The 24,744-nt window shown below is 33.5% G+C and overlaps 1 protein-coding gene across 1 annotated transcript in view; it reads right to left on the reverse strand.

Moving 5' to 3' along the window:
* Positions 1-24,744, reverse strand: part of L2HGDH (L-2-hydroxyglutarate dehydrogenase) — a 294,884-nt gene that overhangs the window by 106,325 nt on the left and 163,815 nt on the right. The window contains exon 2 of the mRNA XM_089596914.1: positions 879-1,089. Within this exon, the coding sequence (XP_089453040.1) occupies positions 879-1,089 (211 nt within the window). The remainder of the gene's footprint in view (positions 1-878; positions 1,090-24,744) is intronic.

Raw genomic sequence — 24,744 nt, forward strand, 5'->3', positions numbered from 1 at the left:
TAAATTTCTTGGACAACAAATTACGTTAGAAATAAAGATAGTGACTGACGTATTTCATTTAAAACATAGTTAACATTTTAGTTTCAACTACTTTTACATTAATATCATTTTAAACAAGGCCAGATATTCTAAATGTGCTTATGCCATTATGTACATAACTGTATAAAACTATGTTAAGGAAAATTATACTAAAAAACTACATTAGGAAGCTACATAATTTTAAGTAGCTTTCATATTTTTTGAGGTGTGATTTGACTCTATTGTCGTATGATTTTTTTTCTTAAATAATCTGTTAAAACCGAGTGATTCTTTTAAATAAGAACAAACCATTCAAAATACGTTGAATCAAAGTAAGCATGAGATCACATAGATTTTTTACATCGAACAAAATTTGCTCGTTTAAAAAATTTAGAAAAAAATCAGATGGTTTATAAGAAACGTCATGCTTTTAGAAAGAACAATGTAAGGATGAGACAACAAATCATATAAAAACTGAGCACAATTACGACGTCAACCTTAAAACCAAATAATATCAAATTAATTTTTTATGTACATTTCTGATCAAGTTTTTTCAACATTTTTCAACACTCGTTTAAGTACAGCTTTTACGAGTCTGCAAACTTTTTCAGTTCTCAGACTTATTCGTTAAGATGGGCTCATATCATATGTATTATAAAATATTACTTAGGTGTGGTTTTTAAGTAAAGTTTAATGGAGCATATAATAAGTGGTCAAAAATAGATAACACCGTGGTACAAACGCATTCTTGAAGATAAAATTAGTTGCCTAAATTATAAGAGACTTTTTATCTATGCACATATTGCCGTATATAAGTACAGTGCATAAAAAAGTAATTATTAAGGTACAAAAATATTTACTTTCAAGCTCCCAGGTTTATAATATATTCCAGCATGAATAACACCGCTGTTGTGACCAGTTTGGTGCGTTGCAAGTGAATCTTCTTTTTCCACAAGAGCTATGTTCAACTCAGGGTGTCTGTACTTCATTTCTCGGGCTGTCGCACACCCTATTATACCACCTCCAACTACTACTAAGTCAAAAGGACCGGGTATATCTGTGCTTAAATAGCTGAAATAAAATGATTTAATTATTTGCTGTAAAAAGAAAAAGAATAATTTTTGATTTAAAAAATAATTCGGGCTGAGACGAAATAAATGTATTGGAAACTGTATGTTACTGAAACAGTGATTGAAAACTCGGGGCTTACAACCGTGCACTATGCATTATGCACACTACATAGTATTAACTATGTATGATGTAATTTTCACGTATACGCGAATATATAAACAGGGCTCTATACACAGAAAATAATGCAATCCATCGCACGCGGTATTAGTGCACGCGACCATAAAATTTTTTTTCAACCTTTCACGTCTACTGTTAAGCTGATTCAGACCAAAATCTCATTCTCAAACCATATATTTCAACGTATTAACCTTTTAAAACTGATAGTGGTTTCACCAACAAATTTTTTATGTGTGGTCGTTCCTTGAAAAGAGAGCCTCTGGGGATCCAGATATGTTCCGAAAATGTCCACTAATCATCTCACAAACTAGACAAGTTCTCTTTTGGAACCCTGGCTACTCTTTTACCGAAAAGCTCGAAAAAATCTCGATTTCTTATGGGATTCAAATCCACGACCTCTCAAGTTTCTCCAGCTACAAAAAGAGCACGTTAATAATTAAGCTAGTGAAGCTCTGTATCAAAATATATACTACTGTTACGTCGAGTCTACGCTAGTCGTACTGTTTTTTTTCCTTTTATCTTTTTCCTTCTTATCTCTTGCTCTTTCCAAGCCCACGTTTTAAATCAGAATTAATGCTGTGTGTATGTAAATACAAATATACCAAGCATCAGAGCTAGCTCTTTACCACGCATGTGTAAGGAAAGACAAAAGAAGATGATGACACAAAAGCTAGTCTCTCTTTCCTTTCCTCTTTACGCTTTGATAATATTAATATTCAAATATCATCTGATAATATTCAATGATCAAATGAGTGAATGCCTGGATCAGTACGTTTTTATTTAAATATTTAGCCAAGGCTCGACAATCGCCCTCAGCACCTTTATCTGTTTGCACTCTCATTCGCTATGTACAGTAATCTGAAACAGCGCCACCTGCAAGGGAAAAAGGAGGCGATGCTGGATAACACGATTACATAGCCTGTTATGGGCTACAAACTTTGTTAATTGTTTTTTGTATTTTTAACGCATTTTCAATACTTGAAGTATCAGTTTTTAGTGTTAGCAATTTGTTCTCAACAAATAAAAACTATTACTTTATAGTTAAAAAAAATAAACAAAAAAATAATGTATCAAAAAATTATTTTCTGCTCAAAACAAATTCATAACATTAAAAATCCAGACTTCAAAAATCAAAAAAACATTAAAAATACAAAAAAAAATTAACATAGTTTGCAGCCTATAGCAGGCTATGTAGTCGTGTTATCTAGCATCACCTCCTTCTTTCCGTGCAGGTGGCGCTATTTCAGATTACTACAAACAGCAAAATTCTGATGGCCGTATAACTAGCTTAACTACAAATTAAGAAAATAAGGAAAATTTATGGCTAATATCCATGCCATTGGTATAAATGCAGATCACCACGATATAACGCCTCAGTATAAATAAGAAAAATTCTAAAATTTATGGGTAACTAGCGTGGCAGAGGTCTTAATTCTGATGGCCAAGCAACTAGCTTAACGACAATTCCCAAAATCATAGCTTGTTTGCAGCAACGACAGCCAAGAAGCTATTTAACCGTTAATTCAATCATATACCTAGTTCTCACCTGAGTGCTCCTTTTCTGACCTTTCGTGTTATGTCTCCAGGCTACTAAGTGAAACCTCAGGCTTAAATATCTTCAACAAAATATAGAAAATTGGGGTGAATAGATAAAACCAAAAGAGTTTAATAATTTTTAGCAGCTAAAAAACCTGATTTACATAAACAATAATTTGGATACTCCCACTTTAGCTGTCTGTGTAAATGCTAGATTTTTCGATATATTTGTGGATGTCTTTTAATTAGATGAAACCGCTAAAAGGTGTATTGCATTATCACCAATAGATGCAGACAGAAAAAGGTTGCTGAGACATATTAAAAAACAACAGTGATGCAATATAAATGAAAAACTTGAGAGAAAGTTATACTTAGCGTACACAGAGGAAGAAAAATTTTAAACACCATTTAAAAGAAGTCCAAATTTATCTTTGTCTCAAATATGTATAATGAACCGTGATTTTTTTTCTTAGTACTGTGTTAACTAACTCAAAACGTATAAATTAAATTAAAAAAACAATTTACCAATAATATCATTATTACACTTAATAATGAAAACACGTACTAGCTCAAGTAAAGCCAAATTAAGGTATACATAAATCAATTCATCAATTGAATTGGTAATTATTTTAAACGGCAGAGAGTAAACTAAGGCTGTGGCTGTACAGTTATGATGATAAGGAATTTAAATAAACCCAAAATTGAAGTTGGCTCATAAATTCATCACTTTTTTAATTATTCCAATATCTGCATCTACTGAAAGTAGAGATTTTATACAGTACACCTTACTCATTATATATCTCTTTTGACGGTACGTACTTTTAACTACGAATTCAATAGGCTATCTGAGCCCACACTAAAAACTCTCCATCAGAGAAGGGTAGAAAACAGCTTTGCTTGCACTACTGGTAGCGCTGTACAGAATCAAATGGAAAGGCAAAAGAGAGACAAAAAGAGACAGCATGAACTGCAAATGAGGCCCACCCAATTTCTATTAATGCTACTTGGGAGGTGTCATCAACATGTTAAGTATCGTTTACGCCTGTTATGGTAGCTGTACCGATCTCAAGAGGACTAAAATGAAAGCCAAGAAAGGATAGTCTAACCATCCCAAGTTAAAACAACCACTAAGGCTCTAACAAGACGTTAATCTCTTAAAACAAATTCGAGAGCTACAAGAAAACGTGGTGGATCACCTGTTGAAAGTGATGAGAGCTGAATCTCGGAACCAGGCATACATTCTATGATTTTAATACGTATTCATTGTAGTTTAATTAATTTTCTCCCTTAAACAAAAAAAAAGTGCATTAGATTAAATTCTTCAAAAACATTTCATCATAGTCGTAAGACCATGCCTGAAATATGTATCGTCGAATAATAAATTAAAGTCAAGAGTTCAAGTTTTTTATTCGAAGAAGCGATCAAGTACAAGCCCTGCAGAAGTATATAAAAACTTTGCCACTTTAAATCATGCCACAAGTGAAGTCAGACCTCACAGTGGTGAAGAAGGCTACTTTTAACTAACATTACTACGCACCTATTATCTTAACAGAAGCATTTGACATTAGTGGACAAGAGCAAAGAGCATACTTTTTCCAAAAATAAACGGAAGTTGATCTGGAATTAGCAAAAACCTTTCTATACAAAGAGTACACAATGAAATGAAAGGAAATTAACTCAACCAACAATATCTTTGTCACTTTCTGCGATTGACCCGTAAATATTGAAAATAATCTAGAAATTGTTTCAAAATGAACAAATAACAGTGACCATAATTGTGAGGACCTGCATTCTGGCTTTTTTATATCTGCTTGTCTCGTTCAAAATTTTATAGTAAATAATCCAGAAATCTTATTCAGGAATTTCTTTTATTTTATGCATAACGATTTTTGAAAGTAGTATATAAGACTTCTTTAGGACTTTTACTGTCAATCAAACTTCTATGTTCTGTTACCATCCGGGGCATTATTTTATTAATTATTGTATATTAAAATAATCATTTTTCTTCAATTAGATCGTTTCTAGATAAATTTGAATTTTGAAATTTCGCGCGCAGCTCTGACTTCCAACTTAGTATTCGATAGTACCCCCTATCGCTCGCCAGGTGGCGACCACTAGTCTTTAGCGAAAATCGCAAATAAGAAAGCAACGTAAAGTATATAAGACGGACTGTGTGACGACTGATTGTATCGATCCGAGATATGAAAATACGTGTAATGCATACCTCCTAAGCCACTTAATTGATTAAGTACATATTCAATAAACATGACAGTACCAATATAAAACACTTGTCTATACTTTCTTTTCCCTCGAACCTAAAAAAAAAGAAACTAGACACCCACTAGTCAACCTGGCGACCAACTCGTCGAGGCCTCTACGAATTACCGCTCAATCGCCGCACCTCTTCGATGAGTTGGATTCCAATGCATCAAACGGAACCACAACGCCAACAACATCGGAAGCAGTGCCACCATCGTTGTTCGACTTAAAGGGACGGCTCGAGTCACTCGAGAGTGACTCTGATCTCTTATAACCGTGCTTCCCCACTCGAAGTCGCCCAACCCCAACGGCCACTTTTAACAGTTCAAAAAGTTCAACATTTGCATAGAGAAATTTTAAAAAACTACAAAGACAAGTTCAACTTAGAAGAAGCAATTAGCTTTGTAGTGATATTCTTATTTTCACTAATACTTAATAACAATTTAATCAGTGCAAGTGTTAGTTGTGTTCGTCTGTGGCTAGATCGGTAGCACGCCACACTGATAAGTTCCAGCTAGCGACCGGGGGCAAAAAGATAACCTCCATTTTTCTTACTATTACATGTTTGCCTTTTTAATGCACTCCACGCTCTATAATAGAGGCACCAATTATAAATTTAAATAGTAGGTTGGACTTGCTTGGCATGCAGAAAAGTGCATATGAGTGCATATGCATGTATAGGTGCAACATAATTTTCATACATACTCACGAAAATAAAAAATAACGTTAATAGCGTAGAAAAAGTTTTAAACAATTTTCTTAAAAGCATCACAATAATATCAGTGCACTTCCTTAACGAGATTTTGATAAATTTGGAGGAATTTCTCGGTTTACTAGCTGTTTACTTAGGGCAATTAATTTTATCAACGAAGCACTTGGATTAAGAGTGTTAAGCTAACAGCATTGTTTGTAATCCAGTGATAATGTCACATGAGTTCATTTTGTATACAATCTGGGTGTATCCAAATCTTACTAATATATAAATCAAAGTTGCTAAAATTACACAGGGCCACAAAAAAAGAGATGTCAGTACTTTTGACCAGACATACTTTTTCTGACCTATTTATGAATGCTAAATCTGGATCTGCAATAAAAAAAAAACCTTCCACAAGATGTTTTGAGGTTTATAAGAAAAAAAACCTTGATTTATGTGGGTTTTTCAAAAAAAAAAAATAAAAAAAGTGAAAATAATTTTATTTTGACTTCAGAATAATATTTTACAAAAAAAACTACATCGAAAGTTGTGTTCTGGTTTGTTTTTCATCAAATTTTAATCCTTTATCCGATTTGTCAAACTATCTCATGACTTTTTATTCTCGTAGGCTTCCAGAAATACTTTTTGTGGCATCTCAACGCTCTGAACACCAAAGAAGAGTATGTTTTTGTTAGTACAGAGCAAAATGTTTAAAAATTTAATCAAAAAAGTCTCCATGATTTAATAAGAAGAATTGGCTTATCCAAAGAACACTCAGAATTACTAGCATCAGAATTAAAGAGAAGAAATATGTTGACAAAAGGTACAAAAGTTAGCACATACCGTAATTGAGAGGAAAATTTCCGTAAATATTTTGAAGAAGATTCAAATCCAGTATGTACTGCACTGATGTAAAAAGACTTATAGATGAATTTAAACCAAACGTTTACAAATCTGAAAATTAGCGATTATTCATTGATTCATCAAAGCGCAGCCTTAAAGCTGTTCTTCTTTACATCACAAACAAGTATACTCTTATACCGTTAGCATATTAAACTGTACTTCAAGAAAAATGGTATAATCTTGAATTGCTCTTGACGGAAATAAAATACAAGGACCACAACTGGAAAATATGTGGGAACTTAAAAATTCTATTTATGGTACTTAGACAACAATCTGGAGTCACAAAGTACCCATGTTAGTTGTGTATGTTCGGTAGTTGAGACCAAACAAATCACTATAGAAAAAAATGTGGCCATCAAGAAAATCATTTAAACCCAGAAAACACAATATTTTTAAAGAACCCCTTGGGGATCCGTCAAAAATTTTGATACCTCCTCTCCATATAAAATTTGGTTTGATGAAACAATTAATCAAGGCATGAGATAAAGATGGCCAATGTTTTAAATAAGTAGAAAAAGTGTTTTATCAGAAATCAGATGCTAAATTAAAGGAAGCAACTTTTGACGGTCCTGAAATTTGTACTTTATTAAGAGATCGAAACTTTGATACAACTATGAATGATGTCGAGAAAGCGGCATGGTCAAGCTTTAGGGAGGTGTCAACATAATTTTTTGGTAGCACAAAAGACGTGGATTACATAAATATTGTGAAAAAAAATCGTACGCAACTTCCAGAGATAAGGCTGCCTAATGAACTTAAAAACTCATTTTCTTGATTAACATATTGATAAATTACCTGAAAATAACGGTGGCTGTAGTGAAGAGCAAAGTGGAAGGTTTTACCAAGACTTAAAAGATTTTGAACACAGATTTCAAGAAAAATGGGGAATAAATATGTTAGCAGATTACTGCTGGATAATGAAAAAAAATGTGACTTTAAGAAGGGGACAAAAACGTGGCAGAAACCCTTTATATTTATGCTTCGATGAAAAATGTGTACGTAAGCGAAAATCAATTTAGTACGACAATATCTTACAAATAACCACAATACCTTACCGCAAGCTTGTTCAAGTCACTGATGATCAATTTTAAGCTGAATATATACTTAACATTCTAAGTTAATCTTGTTTCTACATACCAAGTCGTAAAAAAACTTTAAAACGGTATTTCAAACAGCAGTTTTTAAGAAAATCACAAAATTTATTCCATATTTTACTTATTAACGTCTTCTAGGAGTGATTTTTAAAAAATCTGGCAGAGATTCGTGGTTATCGACCACAAAAATTCCTAGTTTACTATTTTTAATCCATATAAACTCATTCAAAAGCGTAAAACTGATTTTTAATCTCATTTTAACTAAATTTTAAGCAAATTTTGACTTTTCACGGTTTTTTAGTCATTTTAACGCCGGATAGTGGACTGAAAAATGAAAAAAAACCATAACATTTTTGATGTACTTTTTTATGTCAAATGTAATTCTGAAGTCAAAATAATATTATTTTTACTCATTTTATTTTTAAATTTCGAAAAACCCTCATATAGCAAGATTTTTTTCTCATAAACCTAAAAATATCTTGTGGAAAGCTTTTTTTATATTGCAGATCCGGATTCAGCATCCATAAATACATCAGAAAAAGTATGTTTGGTCAAAAGTACTAACATCTTTTTTTTTATGCCCTGTGTTATTTTTATCGCTAATCGAAAAAACTACTCAACCGATTTGGCTGAAATTTCGCACACTGATTCTTGATACTTCCTGGATAGTGTTAGTATAGTATTTATCTTTAAAAATTAACAACAGTAGTTATAAATAAGCTCAAGATTTTTTAAAAATACTTTAGCTGTTTACTTCAGTTCAGTAGAATTCACTAGGTATCATAGAAGTGAAATTCAAGCTACCTGCAATAGAATTAAGTAAGTCTGGTTATTATATCCCTGAGAAAAGTACCAATCTTTATCTCTCGCAGTGCATGAAGCATAAATCTGGGAGTCATGCAGCTGGGTATCCTGGCTACTGAAAAAACTGTTCTCTCATGTACTAACGACTTACGTCAAACTCCATCCCAAACCACCAAGATTGACGAGTGCCACCAATAAAAAGGTGTCCTAAATGCTCACGTCTCTGACGAAATACTAGGAGAAGTGTCTAGCCAGAGCACAATCTCCTCTAGCATTTAAGGGTTTCCTAGACATTCTTCCAACCATCCTGGGGCTACCAGAGCAGATTTTGCTACAATAGCAAGCGAGAAAAAACATTCCTGGAAACTTCGGGCAGCTACCTTGGTCTCATTTTTAGCGGTCATCCGAACAGCATACTCACAAAGAAAATATTCTCCAGGCCCACTTTTCCGACGTAAAATAAGCGGTTAGTTATCCGGGGAACCATCAAAAGACGAGATATGAGTTGGTCAGCGGCGTACCTCCCACTAGCACGGTCTCCGTACGCTAAGACTTCGAGGATGAGAGTCAACCTACCGATAGCTGGCTCTATTATCAAGAATAATAATAAAAATAGCTGGAAGTATGGACACTGGCTCTTTTTAGGGCTATCGTAAGTATTTACGTTCCCTACTTAACCATAATTCTTATCGGTTCTGTTAAGGGCCACCTAACGTTAAACTACCTTGCCAATAAATACATTTTTACTACCATTTCTAGAAAAATTTCATAAACTCAAAGACTATATAAAGACGGCTACGATTAACACAAGTCAGTCATTCACTGGCAGACGTCACGAGCGGAGTTGTTCGTCGTAAGGCTGGGAACCCCAGACCCTCACAACCCTATATTACTCTCTCGACTCTAAGCATTAAACCAGGAATAACCGATCTTCTCTGAGGTCTGCGCTGGGCCAACCTAATAGCCATGAAAGAACAATAAACTTTAGCAAACGGGACAGTATCCTATAGGCAAGCATCATAAACCACTTTGATCTTTTCACCTAAGATCACCAAAACAACTAAGTCATCAAAACAAGAAGATGCTTTAAGACACCAACGTCTTCAGCGTCATACCAGGAGACGTTAGGAAAGAGCTCTAGAGCTAGCTTGAACGCTTCAGACGTTAAAGTTTTCCTCTCGATTAGTCTGGTACTACAATAACAGGCTAGAGAAAATTACCCTGATTTATAGATACAGTCACATTTGCTGGAAACTTTAGTCAAGAAAACGTTTACTTAAGAAGCTCAACGGTCCTTTTTAGGGCCATCATTCATCAAACTACCTTGCCAATAAATACATTAGAACTTGGTAAAGTTGACAAAAACAGTCTTTAGGGATCATAAAAGTCTTAACCATGCCAAAAGTTACAAGAGGGAAAATTGAAAGGAAAATTTTAAATGCATCTAATGTTTTAAATTGTAGGCGTCAAGAAACTGATGCAGAACTTTTATTGAGAGTAAGAATCAAAGTCAACAATTAAAAAATATATTAAGTGAGGGTTTAGCTTCACATTATAACCCTCACAGTAATCTCTTAAATCTTCCAAATTTTATAATAGGTAGAATATGTATTTGTTTTTTTGTGTCAATAAAAAATGTAGGGATAAGGTTCCAGGATTTTGTTGCTGTGGTAATTAATTTTGAAATGTTTATTTTTTGTGAGTTTTAAATCTTTACAGCTTGACAAAATAATCCTTTTCGTTAAACATACAGGAGAAACTAAAAAACAACAGCCCCTTATGTGACCAAGTAAACTGTATGGATTCCGAAAAAGCATGTTTTTAGTAAGAAGATGTTTGTTTTGAAAAGTGTCAGGAATGGATGTTGAATTTTTAACTGAAAACGTTTCAGAGTATATGCCAACATACTACGATGTTCCATTTAGTAAGTCTCAGGCGAAGCCGAGACGAAGGGACCGCTGGTCATATATACTCCACAACACAAATATAAAAAAATATGAACTTGACTCAAAGCTCAATAAAAAAGGACACATTCTTCGTTTGGACTCAAAAAAGGGCATAGTCTTGGTCTGATCTCCGAAAGAGGTCGTAATCTCCGTCCAGGATCACAAAACGACATAGTCTTCGTTCATACTAAAGCAAAAGGTATATTTTTTGTCAGGGCTTAGGAAAAGGGCAAATACTCTATCCAGGATTCAAAGTAGGACATAGTCTTCGTCCAGGGTGTTGAGAAAATATATTACCTAAATGGTAAGAGCAAGTTCTTTTTTTATTAATCATAAACTCCAAGTATAAAGGGAGTTGGGGCACAATTTACTTAACGATAAAACGTTTTAAAAAAAATGTATGTTGTAAAGAAATATTGTATTGATATTGTTACTAAATTAGAACACAATTGCATCTACAGATTTTGAGAAAAACATGCATGAAGTTTCTCTTTTTCGTCGTCTTTAAGATGGACTAAAATGTAAGTTAACAAGAAAGTTGTAGAAAAATACCTATTACGCTTGATGTAACGATGAGAATGTTTTGAAAAACTGATATGTTACTTATGATAACTTTATTGATATACATGCAAAGTTGCAACAAAATCGCGTGTGCAGTTATGGAGATACTTGCACAAACGTTAACAAATTTGTTTCCAGCTCGTATGCTACATTCATGCGGGAGATGAGGATGTACTGAGTACACTGTCTGCCATCAGCTTGACTTTCTACGTGGCATGATATCTTTTCAAAAAATCACTTCTAGAAGTCATTCTACTCATAATTTTGTTCTAAAACTTGGTGTAGGCCTTAATGAGACCTTGTAATTTAATGGTACATCATTTTAATCTTTACTTTCAAAAATTCATAGCACACCTTTATCAACAGAAGATCAGATTGACTCTGCCACTTACTCCTTATTTTGTATCTCCTATACAAAAAGTATTAAAGCTTTTTACGAATACTTATTATGAATACCATGAGATACTTGATACCTTGAAGAACATTTTGTGATTTTTTTAAAGCTTAGTATTTAAATATTGACGAGTGCTGGCGAGTTGAACACAAATGTATTTTTCGGAAGTGAAGAGAGCAGACGTTTTTGGGCTAGGATAGTACAACAGACTTTATCACGGCACCTTATGCACCTACACGTACTCCACTTCACCTTCCCGCAGGAGCGACCAAACTCCCTTAAGAGTGTGTCACTTATAAAAATAATCAATACATTGCCTCGTATTTTTTAATACGAAAATGCTAGTTTCAGAGTTCGGAGAAAATAAATGAACTGCAGCGTTAATTAGAAGAGAGAATAAAGAATTCAAAAAGTTTCTTATGTAAATAAAATCTTAGATATTTGTTATGTCTCTTGACAATACGGATTACGTAACATGTGTCTTTTAAATCTACTTTGGCACTTTCACATCACTCTATGGCACCTTTTTTATGGAGTTCTATTATTTTGAGACTCACATTTTTTATGTTGGTCTTCTCTGATGATAAAAAATCTTTTCTAGAAGAGAGAGAGAAGAAGAGATTAGATTAGAAACTGACTTATTTATGCCACGGTCCTGAGATCGTATGGCAACAATATTCGAGGTGTTGAGCGACTACTAGCACTGCACTGATAGTTGGACTGAGAACTGTATGTTTTCCAAAGTATACGTTCACATTGTGGCGGTATAGCGCTAATGAGTTATAATTTTTTTAACCAACCTAAGTACATAAGCAGTGCAAATTCATAAAAATAAGCTTCAGGAAGCCAGTATTTGTCTGTTCTGTGCCTGCTTCTTCCAATAAATCATCTACAGATGGATTACGTTCTCACTTATTGGCTCGAATGGAAAAATCTTGGCAATTATGAATTGAAATCTGTAATTTAACCTGTACAATTACAAGAAAAACATTCGTTTGCAGTGCACATTTTAGGAAAGACGATTACTTTTGAGGTTCGTGATTGAACTTAATTAAAAGTAAGCAGAATAGTTATGTTGTTAATAATTGTAATTGCTTAAATGAATGTTTTTATTTGTAGTTGTAACGAAGCATGAAAGCTTTAAAAAAAAACAGCTGTTTCATCCCTCAATCTCTTCACCAAAGAATCCAAGATACATACCACGTATATTGGAAAAGGAAAAATGATTTTAGCAAGTACTTATTCAATAAAAAAAGAAATGTAATAAACTGATAATTGTATCACGTATATGTTTTACAAGTCTTTGATAAAGTCTGCAGGTATAAGCAGAATATCTGTACAGAAAGAAAAACATGTTTTAACTGCACAAAAAACTCAGTCAAAATTGATTAATGCTGCTGTTGGTACTCAGCTTAGAACTCCTGGAGTACATGTTGCTGATGCAAAATCAATTATTAGTGATGTACATACTATGGTTCCTAGAGAGGATTCTACCTTTTATCTCATCGAGTATTATCATCGTAATTTGGGAGAGTGCAAAGAAGTTCTGAATCTGTTGATGTAAACAAAAGAATACGTCCAATGGTTATGTACCTGATGACATCGATATTAAAGGTGATGTTCGATGGGTAACTGACAGTGAAAATAATGAGAATATTCTACAAGAAATAGATAAAAATATGTGTACGTATACTGAAGAAGTAAAAAAACTAAACATAATCTACTAATTTTGATAAGGAACGATGAAGATTTGCTTGCTTTTACTGGAATGATTTCTTATTTACCGAAAAATTTAAGTTAAGCCTTGAGTGCATGCGAAAATCGATAAAGTGTAAAGAAGTTTGTGAATACAATTGAAGAAAGAATTGTGTTATGCATGTAAATACTGCAATAACATTTGTCATTTAGGTATTTGGCATTTCTTTTACATTGAAGCATACAAAGTTGTGCTAATAATTTTCTGTATATGATGTGCTTTCTATCTGATATGTTACAAGGGTATATTTATTAACCATCGAAAGAAGAAAAAAGAAGTATGCCACGTTACTTTGCTCCGTTTTCAAAAATATGTGCAGTACTTGACCACACAGAGATACCCATCGAAAAACCAAAACGATTACAGTGTCGATTTTAATTATAGTTTTATTAATAAAGTTGTGAGACCGTTAGATCATAAATTGCAATAACACTAAATGGTTCAGTGATTTATTTAAGTAATACTTTGAGTGAAAGGGCATCTGATAAAAACATTTTTTTTAACAATACAAAAATTTCGGAAAAATTGGAACCTACGAGCAGTTATGTTTGGCAAAGGCTTTGATATTGATCTTAAGTACCTATAAAGTAATATCAAGATGATAATGCCACTAAAATTAAAAAAAAAGAAACAAATGATGCCTAAGGATGTAGTGTTAACAAATGCCATTGCGAAACCTAGAGTGAACGTTGAGCGAACCATTCAGAGGATTAAAGTTTTTAATATTTTAAAATAAAAAAACCCTGGCAACTAATGCCATACGTAGATGAAATATGTACTGTTGTTGTTATATGATAAAATATGTACTGATTTATTGGCCTTGAGAAAAAGTGCGACGGAAGTGGATTTTGCTTGATTCTCTCCCCTCCGACTCTTCCTCCGTGTCCCTATCTGGCTCTCTCTGCACCACATAATGACACCACACCAAACCACACATTTTAAATTTTATGAATTTTGTTTCTTTTTCTTTCAACCAACTCTAAACAACAACAAAAAACAGTTTCCAAAGAGATTTTAACCCTTTATTTTGTGTTCTCTAGTTGAGGCTCTCATTAATTTGTATTGACTGTAAATTCATTCATTTGGATTGATTATAGATTAAATTAATAAATAAACTATAATAAACTAATTTATATAATATATATAATAAATTAACTCTTACATTCAAATGTTTTTTTCAAAAACTACAAATTAGTATATTTTAGCAGCGCAGCTCTCCTATGTATTCAGAACAATTGGTTCCTATATAATTAATTCGTTATTTTTACAATAAATAGAGAATTATTCATAAAATTTTTCATACTTCATCAAAATCTTCAAAAATTAAAAAAAAAATTTTCTGTATTGTACTTATCCAATAATTGATTATCATTATGTTTTATTCTTTCACAATTTCTATTCGTGATTAAGGTTATTTGTTAACTTAAGGACGTTCTTCACCTAGTTAGTGGGGGAAAAGTTCAGAGAAGTGAGAGGAATGCTAATGTGTGCAGTAAAGCTAGCAATTGTTTTCCTCATGTCAATGTACTCACATACATGCTTTTCTGCATACTTACTGCCCTCTTTCTAAATTTATTTAAAAACCATCTTGTGGATCTATTTGAAAATTTTATAGATTTATCTAAAAGTAATATTTTGTACCCCGAACATTGGAAGATGTCTACAGATCATATAAATACTATTTTTGGTGGCTTTTTTATAAGGTTACATATTAAATTGCGATTTTTGAAATTAAACATGTATAAAATGACAGTACAGTCAAAAGAGATATAATTTTTTGGGTATTTGCTATTTTTAGTATACTATTGAAGAAAGCGATACTATAGGATGGTTTTTCTTAATTTTCTAGATACAATTATATTTTGAGTATTAAATAGGGACTAGGAGTAAGTGCGGGAGCGTATGTGATAGATGTGAGCGCGACGTTACAGATGTAATCAGCGTAGGCAGTAAGAAGTTGTTTGGAAACCATCGGAAAATTTGATGAAAGCGCAATTTCGTACTGGCCAGCCGATGTATTATTTTAATTGTATTATGCTGTAACATACTGTTTGTAATCGTTAACTTATAAAATATTTGTTGAAAATACACCCATTTAACCTAGGTATACTCATTCCTACGGTAATTGTACCTCCTTCGTATTCAATATTGTTTCATTGGATATATTTTTATACTCATAATTATATTTTTTGCCATATAGTTTCATAGAAGTATAACTTTATACTTGGGTACTCAAGCACTCATTGTCCACTGGTTTATTTTTAAATATTATCATCCATTTTAAAATTGTACCCACTTGTGTGACTTTACAACATCTTCGGCACTTGATGTTTTCCCTTTTATAAGGTATTTAAGTTCAATGATCTGACTTTTTGCAAGCAAGCCCTCGGATGTGTAAGATAGCCATGAAATAAGTGGATTTATAATTATACCGGAGCAGGTAACAAAGTGCTTAGTTTGCCTTTCATACAAGATCTGGCATTGTTCTCAAAATAAATTCTATAAAGTGTTCTGTCATTTCCTTAAAACGAGTTTTCAATGTACTTTAAAGCTTTACTTTCCCAGTCTAGCTTTTTATTATTTATATACATTGTAAACTGATAAGCAGTACTAGCTGTTACTCCTTTTTTCCTTTCAGATTTCCATAACTTCCCACTTTGATTTCTTGTTTGCCAGTTTAATTGTATTGCTCTGTTTACATCTCAGCATACATGCTCACATTAAAAGTTTTTATTTACCTGATCCAAATCACAGTATCTATACACTTCAAGGTACTTTTAAGGTAAGGCACGGATGGCAAAAAGAATAGACTGACTTTTCATTTGAAAATAAATTGATGATGACAAGATTATCCTACAATCTTCATTCGTCAAGAATGAAATCGAACAAGTCTTGCTATCTGAAGCTTGAGAAAAATTGTTCAAGCATCCGTACCCTGTTTTCAACTGCCTTATCAAGCTTTTTGAATTTTCTGTAAATTTTATTTATCTTATTTTAACTGCAGTACCACATTTGTTATGATAATGCATAAAAAAATACCTACATATAAAATTTTTCTAGCTTCATCCAATTTCTGGTGTTGCAAATGAGGCAATTTGTATTTGCTTATTTTAATCTGGCCATGGCAAAAATTTTTTTTAGGTATAGCTTCATACGTTGCTTTTGCAACACTTGTTGGCACAACTTTGGCCTCATGTTTTCTTCAGATCAGTACATGATGCTACCTCGATTTGCGACGTTCGGTTTCTAATAATAAATAGAGTGTAATTCATTTTTCGGGAATGCCCGTTGTATGTTTACCAGTGTTTATAAAACATTTTATTTTCCTAACCTTGTTAAACAAATAAGTGCACCAACAGTGTGTTTACACTTTTCTCTTGAGCCAATGGGACAAGTGCAATAACAATTTAAAGTTATTTTCAATCCATTGCTTTTTATTTTTACTTTTAACTGGTGAGGCAGTCCATACAACTCAGTGGATACCAAACATAAAGACTGTGACTCTATCCTACAGTAAAATATATGATCGGCATTAGCAACATTTTCACTTTCTACGTATTTGCACGAACCTTTACCATTGCAATCAATTAAATTAGCTAAAGAAATAGAAAAACCCATATTTGTATAGTATTGTCACCGTAATTTGAATGCGTACTTAAAAAAACATATAGTTTAAAGTCCAATCATCAGAGTAGCGCTAGTAGTCGCTCAACATCTTGAATATAATTACAGTGTATTGAAAAAAAACTTAAAATAAAAACATGGTGACAACATTCTGGAAAACAAACGAATTTTACAAAAAATTTCATGTTCCATTGCAAACTTTTATAAGAATACCAATGAAACGAAGTATAAGTTTTTAATTTTAATGAACAAACTCACTTTAACTTTTGGACGCAAGCCCTATGGCGTATAGCTAACTTCTTTAACTAACAAGATTTTAAATTAAGACCAAAATATACAGCCACATATACAGGCCATCCATTGGTAGCATACAGGTAGCTACACAATGCAGTTTCAAATGACCCCATCGTTTCAAAGTTCTCGACAGCTCTTTGGAGCTCGTCTCAAAAGCTTAGTGCATTGAAAGTGAATGATTGCTTACACATAATCGTTCGGGTAAAATGCCTGTGAAATTTATCCACCGTACGTCTAGCCAAATGTCGTACCCCCTCATCCCCGACCAGCAGGTCACGCTGGTACTGCAGACTGCTCGTTGCTAGCAGATTATGAACGACCTGTTCCAAAAAATAAATTCAGCGTGCTCTGCTGATCAGACAACCCAAGCCCGATAAATGAATTTTAAAAGAATAAGTGAATGAAAATTAGTTGAATAAAAGAATGTAATAACTAGTTTTATTCACATTATTTACAATAGAACTTTTCATCCAAATTAAAAAGAACATTTATGCTCACAAGCTTAATATTATGAGACCTACGAACGACACTATAATAAAACCGTTAAAACCATACTCTAAACAGGTCCACTCATAACAGTAGGAGTGGATGAACAGAATTGAGTTCCCTGAGAAATGCAAGTAACTGAGAGTCCAGAGTAAAATACGATAATCTAGAATGTCAAATGCCTTCTCAAAGTCGAACAATAGCGAAACCATCATCATGCTCTTATCCATTCTTCACTTAATGTCATCCAATACTTACAAGAGCGCAGTCTGAGTGCTGTACCCTCAACAAAATCCAAACTGAAATATCGGTAGGAGGAATGCAGACTCTAAATATTGATGAATCTGGCTCTCTTGCAGATAGTCTAACACCTTTGCATAATTAGGCTGATTCATGGTCGGTCGAGTCTCGGAAGGAGACCTGGGATTTGACACCTTTGAGAGTGGCACTACTAAAAACAACTTCCACATACTAGTATAAGTAACTAAGGCCAGTAAGGTGTTAAATAAATGGGTTAAGAAGGATGCAATAAAAGGCTCTATTTTCTTGAAATAGTTAAGAGGCAAATTGGCGCTACTAATACTCCGTGTTTTAGCCCTACAGTCCAGCATAGCCTGGCACACTTCAATGACTGGGTGAAACGAGAAACCACAATCAGGAAGCCAGCCCTCTACATACGTCCAGTCTATATTTAAGCAGAAAGCAGGCCAACACGCTACTGACAAGTAGAAATTAGCCAGGAGATCCGGCGACAAACTATGAAGTGGTGAAGGGGGTTCACTCACAACGATTTCAAAGCAGCGCCGAATTTGCCAAGAATTAGAGCTTACACTACACTTTGATAGGGCATTTTGGAAAAAAAATTCTGTAGCCCTGCTTGAATCCTCCTGTATTCCACCATTCAATCGGTTCTATCAGTGGGTCAAAGCCTCTTGTATAACTGGTCACGGCATTTGCAGGATCTCCTAAGGTCATCTGCAAACCATGGTGCAGATATTTTTCAGAAGCGACCAACACATTTATCACTAAAAGTGTCATGCTTTTTTAAAATATCAGTGGCGATCTCTTTAAACGTTACGAAAGCCACATTAACATGAGTGCTGTATAGAGTGTGGTTCTCGCGTCGCATCTCCACACCAAGATCGACCAAGAATCGCTCTGCTGAGAAGCCCTGGAAGACCCAGAAGCGTAAACACAACTTATTAGGACCTACTACTTTGAATTTGTAATCTGCATGAATAAAATCATAGTCATTAGTGAAAAGTTTACCAGTAGACGACACCCTATCCCATAAGTTAACAGCTATATGATAAATCCAAGTGTGTGCATTCTTGCTACGGTGCGTGGCCTTATGTTGCTTAGCTATATCCTTGATTTTTAAGAAAAGTTTATGGACTGGGTGCGGCAATATGTCAAATAGTCTGATGGTTAAATCATTACTTAAGCCAAAGTAAAGCGCCGAAAACGCGCTATTCGAAAAGCCAAAGTAAACCGCTCTATATTTGAATCGATGATTATCGTCGGAATTCTCCTATGTAGATAGAATATTAGACACGAATGCAGTGGCCTCTGTACCAGCATTAAAGTACCTAGGACTTTTCGTCCCATTATCTACATCCTCCATGTCAATCTTGCTCTGCAGACTCCCAGCAGGAAAAGTCTTTGTTAACTGCCTGGCAAGTTTGTGTTTTTTAGTGTTTCATGCTCTGCGTTATTCTCGTGTCTAATACAACTCTGGTAGTCAAGCCTTATGCTATCCAGGGATCAGTTTACCCATCTCTATAAAAACATTCATGAAAAATCACCAAAATCGACACCTAAGCGCCAGAAAACTAGAAGAAGCTGTGAACCACGAGTCCCCTAGTTTCACAGAAATAAGATTTTATTACTTATACAAAAGATGAAAATCTGCCTTATAACTTAGTTGACAAATCTTATGAAGACCTTAACTTCACGTCACATTTTTTATCTTCTTAAAACAATGTACCAATTATGTCCAAATTCTAGGTACTGTTACAGGAGTACAGTCTGGCTCGGTAGAAGAGTCTTCAAATTTGATTTATTCGTTATTCCAAATTTCTTGCACGATTACATCATTGACAGCTTAAAACTTATTAGCATAAAAATTGATAGCAATAATGGACGTTTAGCTGCTTACGTCAACTCAGAGCAAGCAGCTTGATAGCGCACGTATCACATAGTCAGAGCAGATCCATGCCCGCAATTTTGCTTTCTGCTTATATTTTCTGCCCTCAACACCACAGATAGCCCTTAAGAGATTATGACTGTACGTATGTATTTTGCACAAGCAAAATCATAGTAAACAATAGTCAAAATAAATTGTTACAGTTTCTTGTCAAGTTTTGATATTAATTGTTCAGAATTAAAACGTAAAAAGGTCTATTTCTATTCTAAAACATTCCGGGAGTGCTGATAGAAGTAAAAACTATAATAATAATGTGAGCATTTTTGAATCGTAAGGAAATATTTTTTGTAGGAAATACTTTTGACGTGTAAGTGGGGTGGGCATTGCTTTTTAGGAGGAGCCAAATTTATAGTGCTACAGAATAATAGTAATAATAATAATAATAATAATAATAATAATAATAATAATAATAATAATAAAAATAATAATAATAATGATAGTAATTATAATAATGATAAAAAAAAACATGTCACGTTTGAAACGAAGTCTCATTCGTATGCAGGGTTAATATAGTTGATCATTAACGTGCCAGGTTTCTTATTCTCACTACCTACCCCTCTCTTTTGCCATTCGGATATTTTTTTCTTGGCGTTCATAAGCCGTGTCTTCATTCAATTTAATTATCTTCAATTTTGTCTGTTGATGCAATATAACTATAAATTTATTGGCAATATATGTATAGAAATTCATTAATTTCTATTTAAAAAATTGTATTAATCCGCAATATACAAAAAATTATGTTGGTGATCGTTTTAGTAGCTTGGAATAACAAATCGGTATTTTTGAACTATCTTGTTTTCCTTTAAAAATATCGCATTTTTAAATTATTTTGAGGTTGTGATGTAGTAATATAATTTGAAAGTAGATTCAAGATGTTTATAATTATTTCCTGGTTACGCCATTATTTTTTTCCAATTCTTAATAGGGGAGAATCACGTCAACTGTCCCAGCGCGCAGCGCTGCGGTGGACGGCCCGCGCGGTCGTCAAACACGACGTTTTTAACTCGTCGTTTTGGTGTCAAAACTTTGATAAAAAAATAATCTAAAAACATATTCTTACGTATTTTTTCCTCAGCTTTCCAGTGGTCGCATCAGTTTTTCGAAAATTTGCTCCCATAACTTCGAAAAATGCACTTGTTTGAAAAACACGTTTTATCTCCATGATCTCTAACTTTTGGAGTTTTTTTGATAGTCTAGATCGAAAGATGAGACATTTTAACGTAGATATCGACAATAAAAAAAGAGGGGTTTTTCGTTTTTATGACGTATTTAAACGACGAACGAGACGATGGGAGCCGCGGCGGCCGGGCCATGCGCGGCAGGAGCACGCCGTCTGCTACCGTCTCTCTGACTGGATGTAAACAAATATACCTAACCATGACGGTTTGCACGTCGCAACAGGTTTCGATTGATTAATTAAATATTAGTATTTATTATTTTTATGACTTGAGGTTGTGCTATCGTAAGTCGAAGTTTTCGTAGGTTTTACTGCAAAGAAACGAAGGTTTTTTTAGTAGCAAATCTGACTACAAAGAAACTTCCTTGAGATTAAAAGACGAAATTTCCAGTGCAAAACTGATTCCAGGGACACTGAATTATCATGCGCTTATCCCCATTAAGGATAATAAATTAATGTTGAAGAAAACTTCTTTGAGTAACCAGTATGAAATTTTTCCGAAACTGAAAGAACGTAAAACAAGTGTCACTTCGATTACCATGCCTAAAAAGAAAAAGAGAACGAAGTAAAACAAATTTGTTTTTATTTTTTGCTTTATTTATGTAAATATCTAATATTTAATCAATATTAATCATTATTTATTTCTTTATTATAAAATTGTTGTATATATGAATAAATTTTATCAAAACATTTATTATTTATCTATTGTAAGCCCTGGTTAACTAATTGTTGTTTACATCGCCACTACTACATTATATATTATATAGCCAAACAGACTCACCGTAGCAGACGACACACGGCGGACGCGCTGCTGCCGCGCGTGGCCTGGCCGCCGTGGCTCGCATCGTCTCGTTCGTCGTTTAAATACGTTATAAAAACGAAAAACCCCTCTTTTTTTATTGTCGATATCTACGTAAAAATGTCTTATCTTTCGATCTAGACTATCAAAAAAATTCCAAAAGTTAACGATCATGGAGATAAAAAGTGTTTTTCAAACAAGTGCATTTTTCGAGGTTATGGGAGCAAATTTTTAAAAAACTGATGCCACCACTGGAAAGCTGAGGAAAAAATACGTAAGAATATGTTCTTAGATTATTTTTTTATCAAAGTTTTGACACCAAAACGACGAGTTAAAAACGTCGTGTTTGACGACCGCGCGGGCCGTCCACCGCGGCGCTGGGACAGTCGACGTGATTCTCCCCAATAGTATTTTTTTTAAATCTTTTTTTTTTTTAAATATAAAACAGTAATGGAACTTGCCATAAACATCAATAACACTAATAATGCAAAACTAGAAGTTAGTGAAAATCATCATTTTATAAGTTATGTAGTATAGATAACTGATTGATTTTGAAAGATTTAAGAAAAAGGCGTATAAACAAAAAATAAATCTTTAGCAGTACAATCTAGTATACCTACACTCTTCTTACTTAATAAATTATTAAACTCCAAACTATATAACTCAATAACCCAACTAACTTCTTATTAAATAAATAAATAAATCCCAAGCTAAAAAATGTAATAATCCTACTTGCTTCTTACTTGATGGGTAAATACATTTCAGACCATATAAACTAATTACTCTATGCGATTTGTAGTTTATAGTTAAATTAATTTCAAGCTATATTCCAATTACCCTTTGCGATTCTTGATTAATAAGTTGCACTTGAGATCAATGTATTTATTGTTTTTAGAAATCTGATAGCATTAAAACTTGGTAAAAAACTTCTCCGTGAATGAAGAAACAACTTGATCGCTAAAAGTTTTTCCATGGTTGAACTTTCTTGAACATTTTTTCTTGATCAATCTTTGAAATCGTTGACTGTTTATTGATTATTATTTTCTTATTTAAACTTTTAAATATTCTAAGTAAATTATTGACAATATTTACTTCTTGCATGTTTCATATTTTGGATTAGTAGATGCTTTTACACGAAAATTTAGCTATGTAAGTTTTAAAAAGCATAGATTTGGACTTATTAAATTTTTAGACTTATTAATTTTTTTCTTTGTAGTCATTTATTTAATGAAAAATTTGTAGGGAGGTAATAAATGTATTTTTAAGTTCTCTATGAGCTACATTTTCCTTGAATTTATTTAGTAACTTCAAAGATCTTAGATTTTGGACAGTACTTTTCTAGGCTTCCCATCCTACAGGCAGTTTCTTGACCCAGATACTCAATGATTAATGTCAGATTCGTATTCAGCAACCAACAAAATCTTCATGGACAGATTTTTGTTCACTCTTACAATGTTTTTGGCTGCCATATAGTATCCACCATTGTAATTTCTTTTGTGATTTCCATTTCCATTGTGATTTTGTACATTTCTGTAACATTTTTATTTTTTTGGCCACCATATTGTATTCGCCATTTTGAATATTATAATTATGATATCAGATGCGTGTTCAGGGACCTCAAAAATATGTGGCAAAATTTTATTTTAATTTTTCCCACGTTTACACTTTTTAGCCACCATATTGGGTCCACCTCTTTGAATTTCGAATGAATAATGCTATATTCGTATTCAGCAACCCCAAAAACCTCGGTAGGCAAATTTTTTATTTTAAATGTATTTATTCTACATTTTTGTAGAGGGTGCCCTTGAAGTTCCAAAACAAATCATCCTGATCGGCTTATCATATCCACTGAAACTTTTTTTCAGCACAAAAAAAGACGTTTTGGCCCAATGGGACGTACTTACCAACATACTCCCGTCCTATTTGGACTCAAAATTAGCAGTGTAGGGCAGATTAAATTTTTGGATCACGTTCTTCATAAAAAGGAATTCCAGTAGGCTCAATAAGGTTTTAGCGGTGCACGAGTTTTCTTCCCTCAAAAATTTCAAAGATGTACAAGCATTCCAAGGACTAGTAAATTTATGTCTAAAGTTTTTTGTAGCCCTGGTCGATGTTAAATGATCTTGGAATGAGCAAGAAAATCAATGGTTTTTGGACATTAAAGAAATTTTTTTGAGAAACTAATGTCAGCACATCCACAGTTGCATCAACTTTTTTGGCTACAGATGGACGCAAGCTCGACTGGTTTGAAGGTCATTCTCTGTTAGTTAAAAGACAGACATGAACGAGTAATTGACATGGCAAGTCGAGCTCTTCGAGATGTCTAATGTCGATGTCAAAACCAAATACTTCACCACGGAACTAAAGTTACTGGCTTTCTATTTAGACCTCGGAAAGTTTCACTCCCTCTTCCTCAGAGTTAAAATCGTTGCCAAGTCTAATCATCACGCACTAGTGTGCCTATAGACATTTAAAAAATTGGATGTTAACTGTACAAAATTATGATATAGAAATTGTCCTTATAAAGGCATCTGAAATTAAAGCTGCCGATGCTTTAAGTCGGCGATTGTTGACTAGTAGGAGTAAAACGTTTAATAAATTGTGAAATAAAAATAGGTTTCAAATGTTTCACTATTACAGAAAAAAATGGATTTGTTGTATCAAAAATTACTGAACCCAAATTTTGACAAAAGATGATTCACAAGTTTTAATGTAGCATGGGCTATTGAAATCAGGAGTAAGTAACTGCAAAACAGCTTTACAGACGCGTTTGGCCTTTCAACTACTAAACGGCGAGTTGTTATGTTTTTCAATATTACTTAACGTCAAGTAAGCCATACCCACAATTAATTTAATGACGTTGTGTTCATAGATTGCTCAATGACAGGCCCTCCGCACATCGTACCAAACATATGGTCCACCAAAGAGTTTCTACACTAATCTGT

This window comes from Copidosoma floridanum, unplaced genomic scaffold (genome assembly GCF_036245765.1).
Source record: "Copidosoma floridanum isolate Cflo_tuat_1 unplaced genomic scaffold, Cflo_Japanese_pri ptg000030l, whole genome shotgun sequence".
Lineage (NCBI taxonomy): Eukaryota > Metazoa > Arthropoda > Insecta > Hymenoptera > Encyrtidae > Copidosoma > Copidosoma floridanum.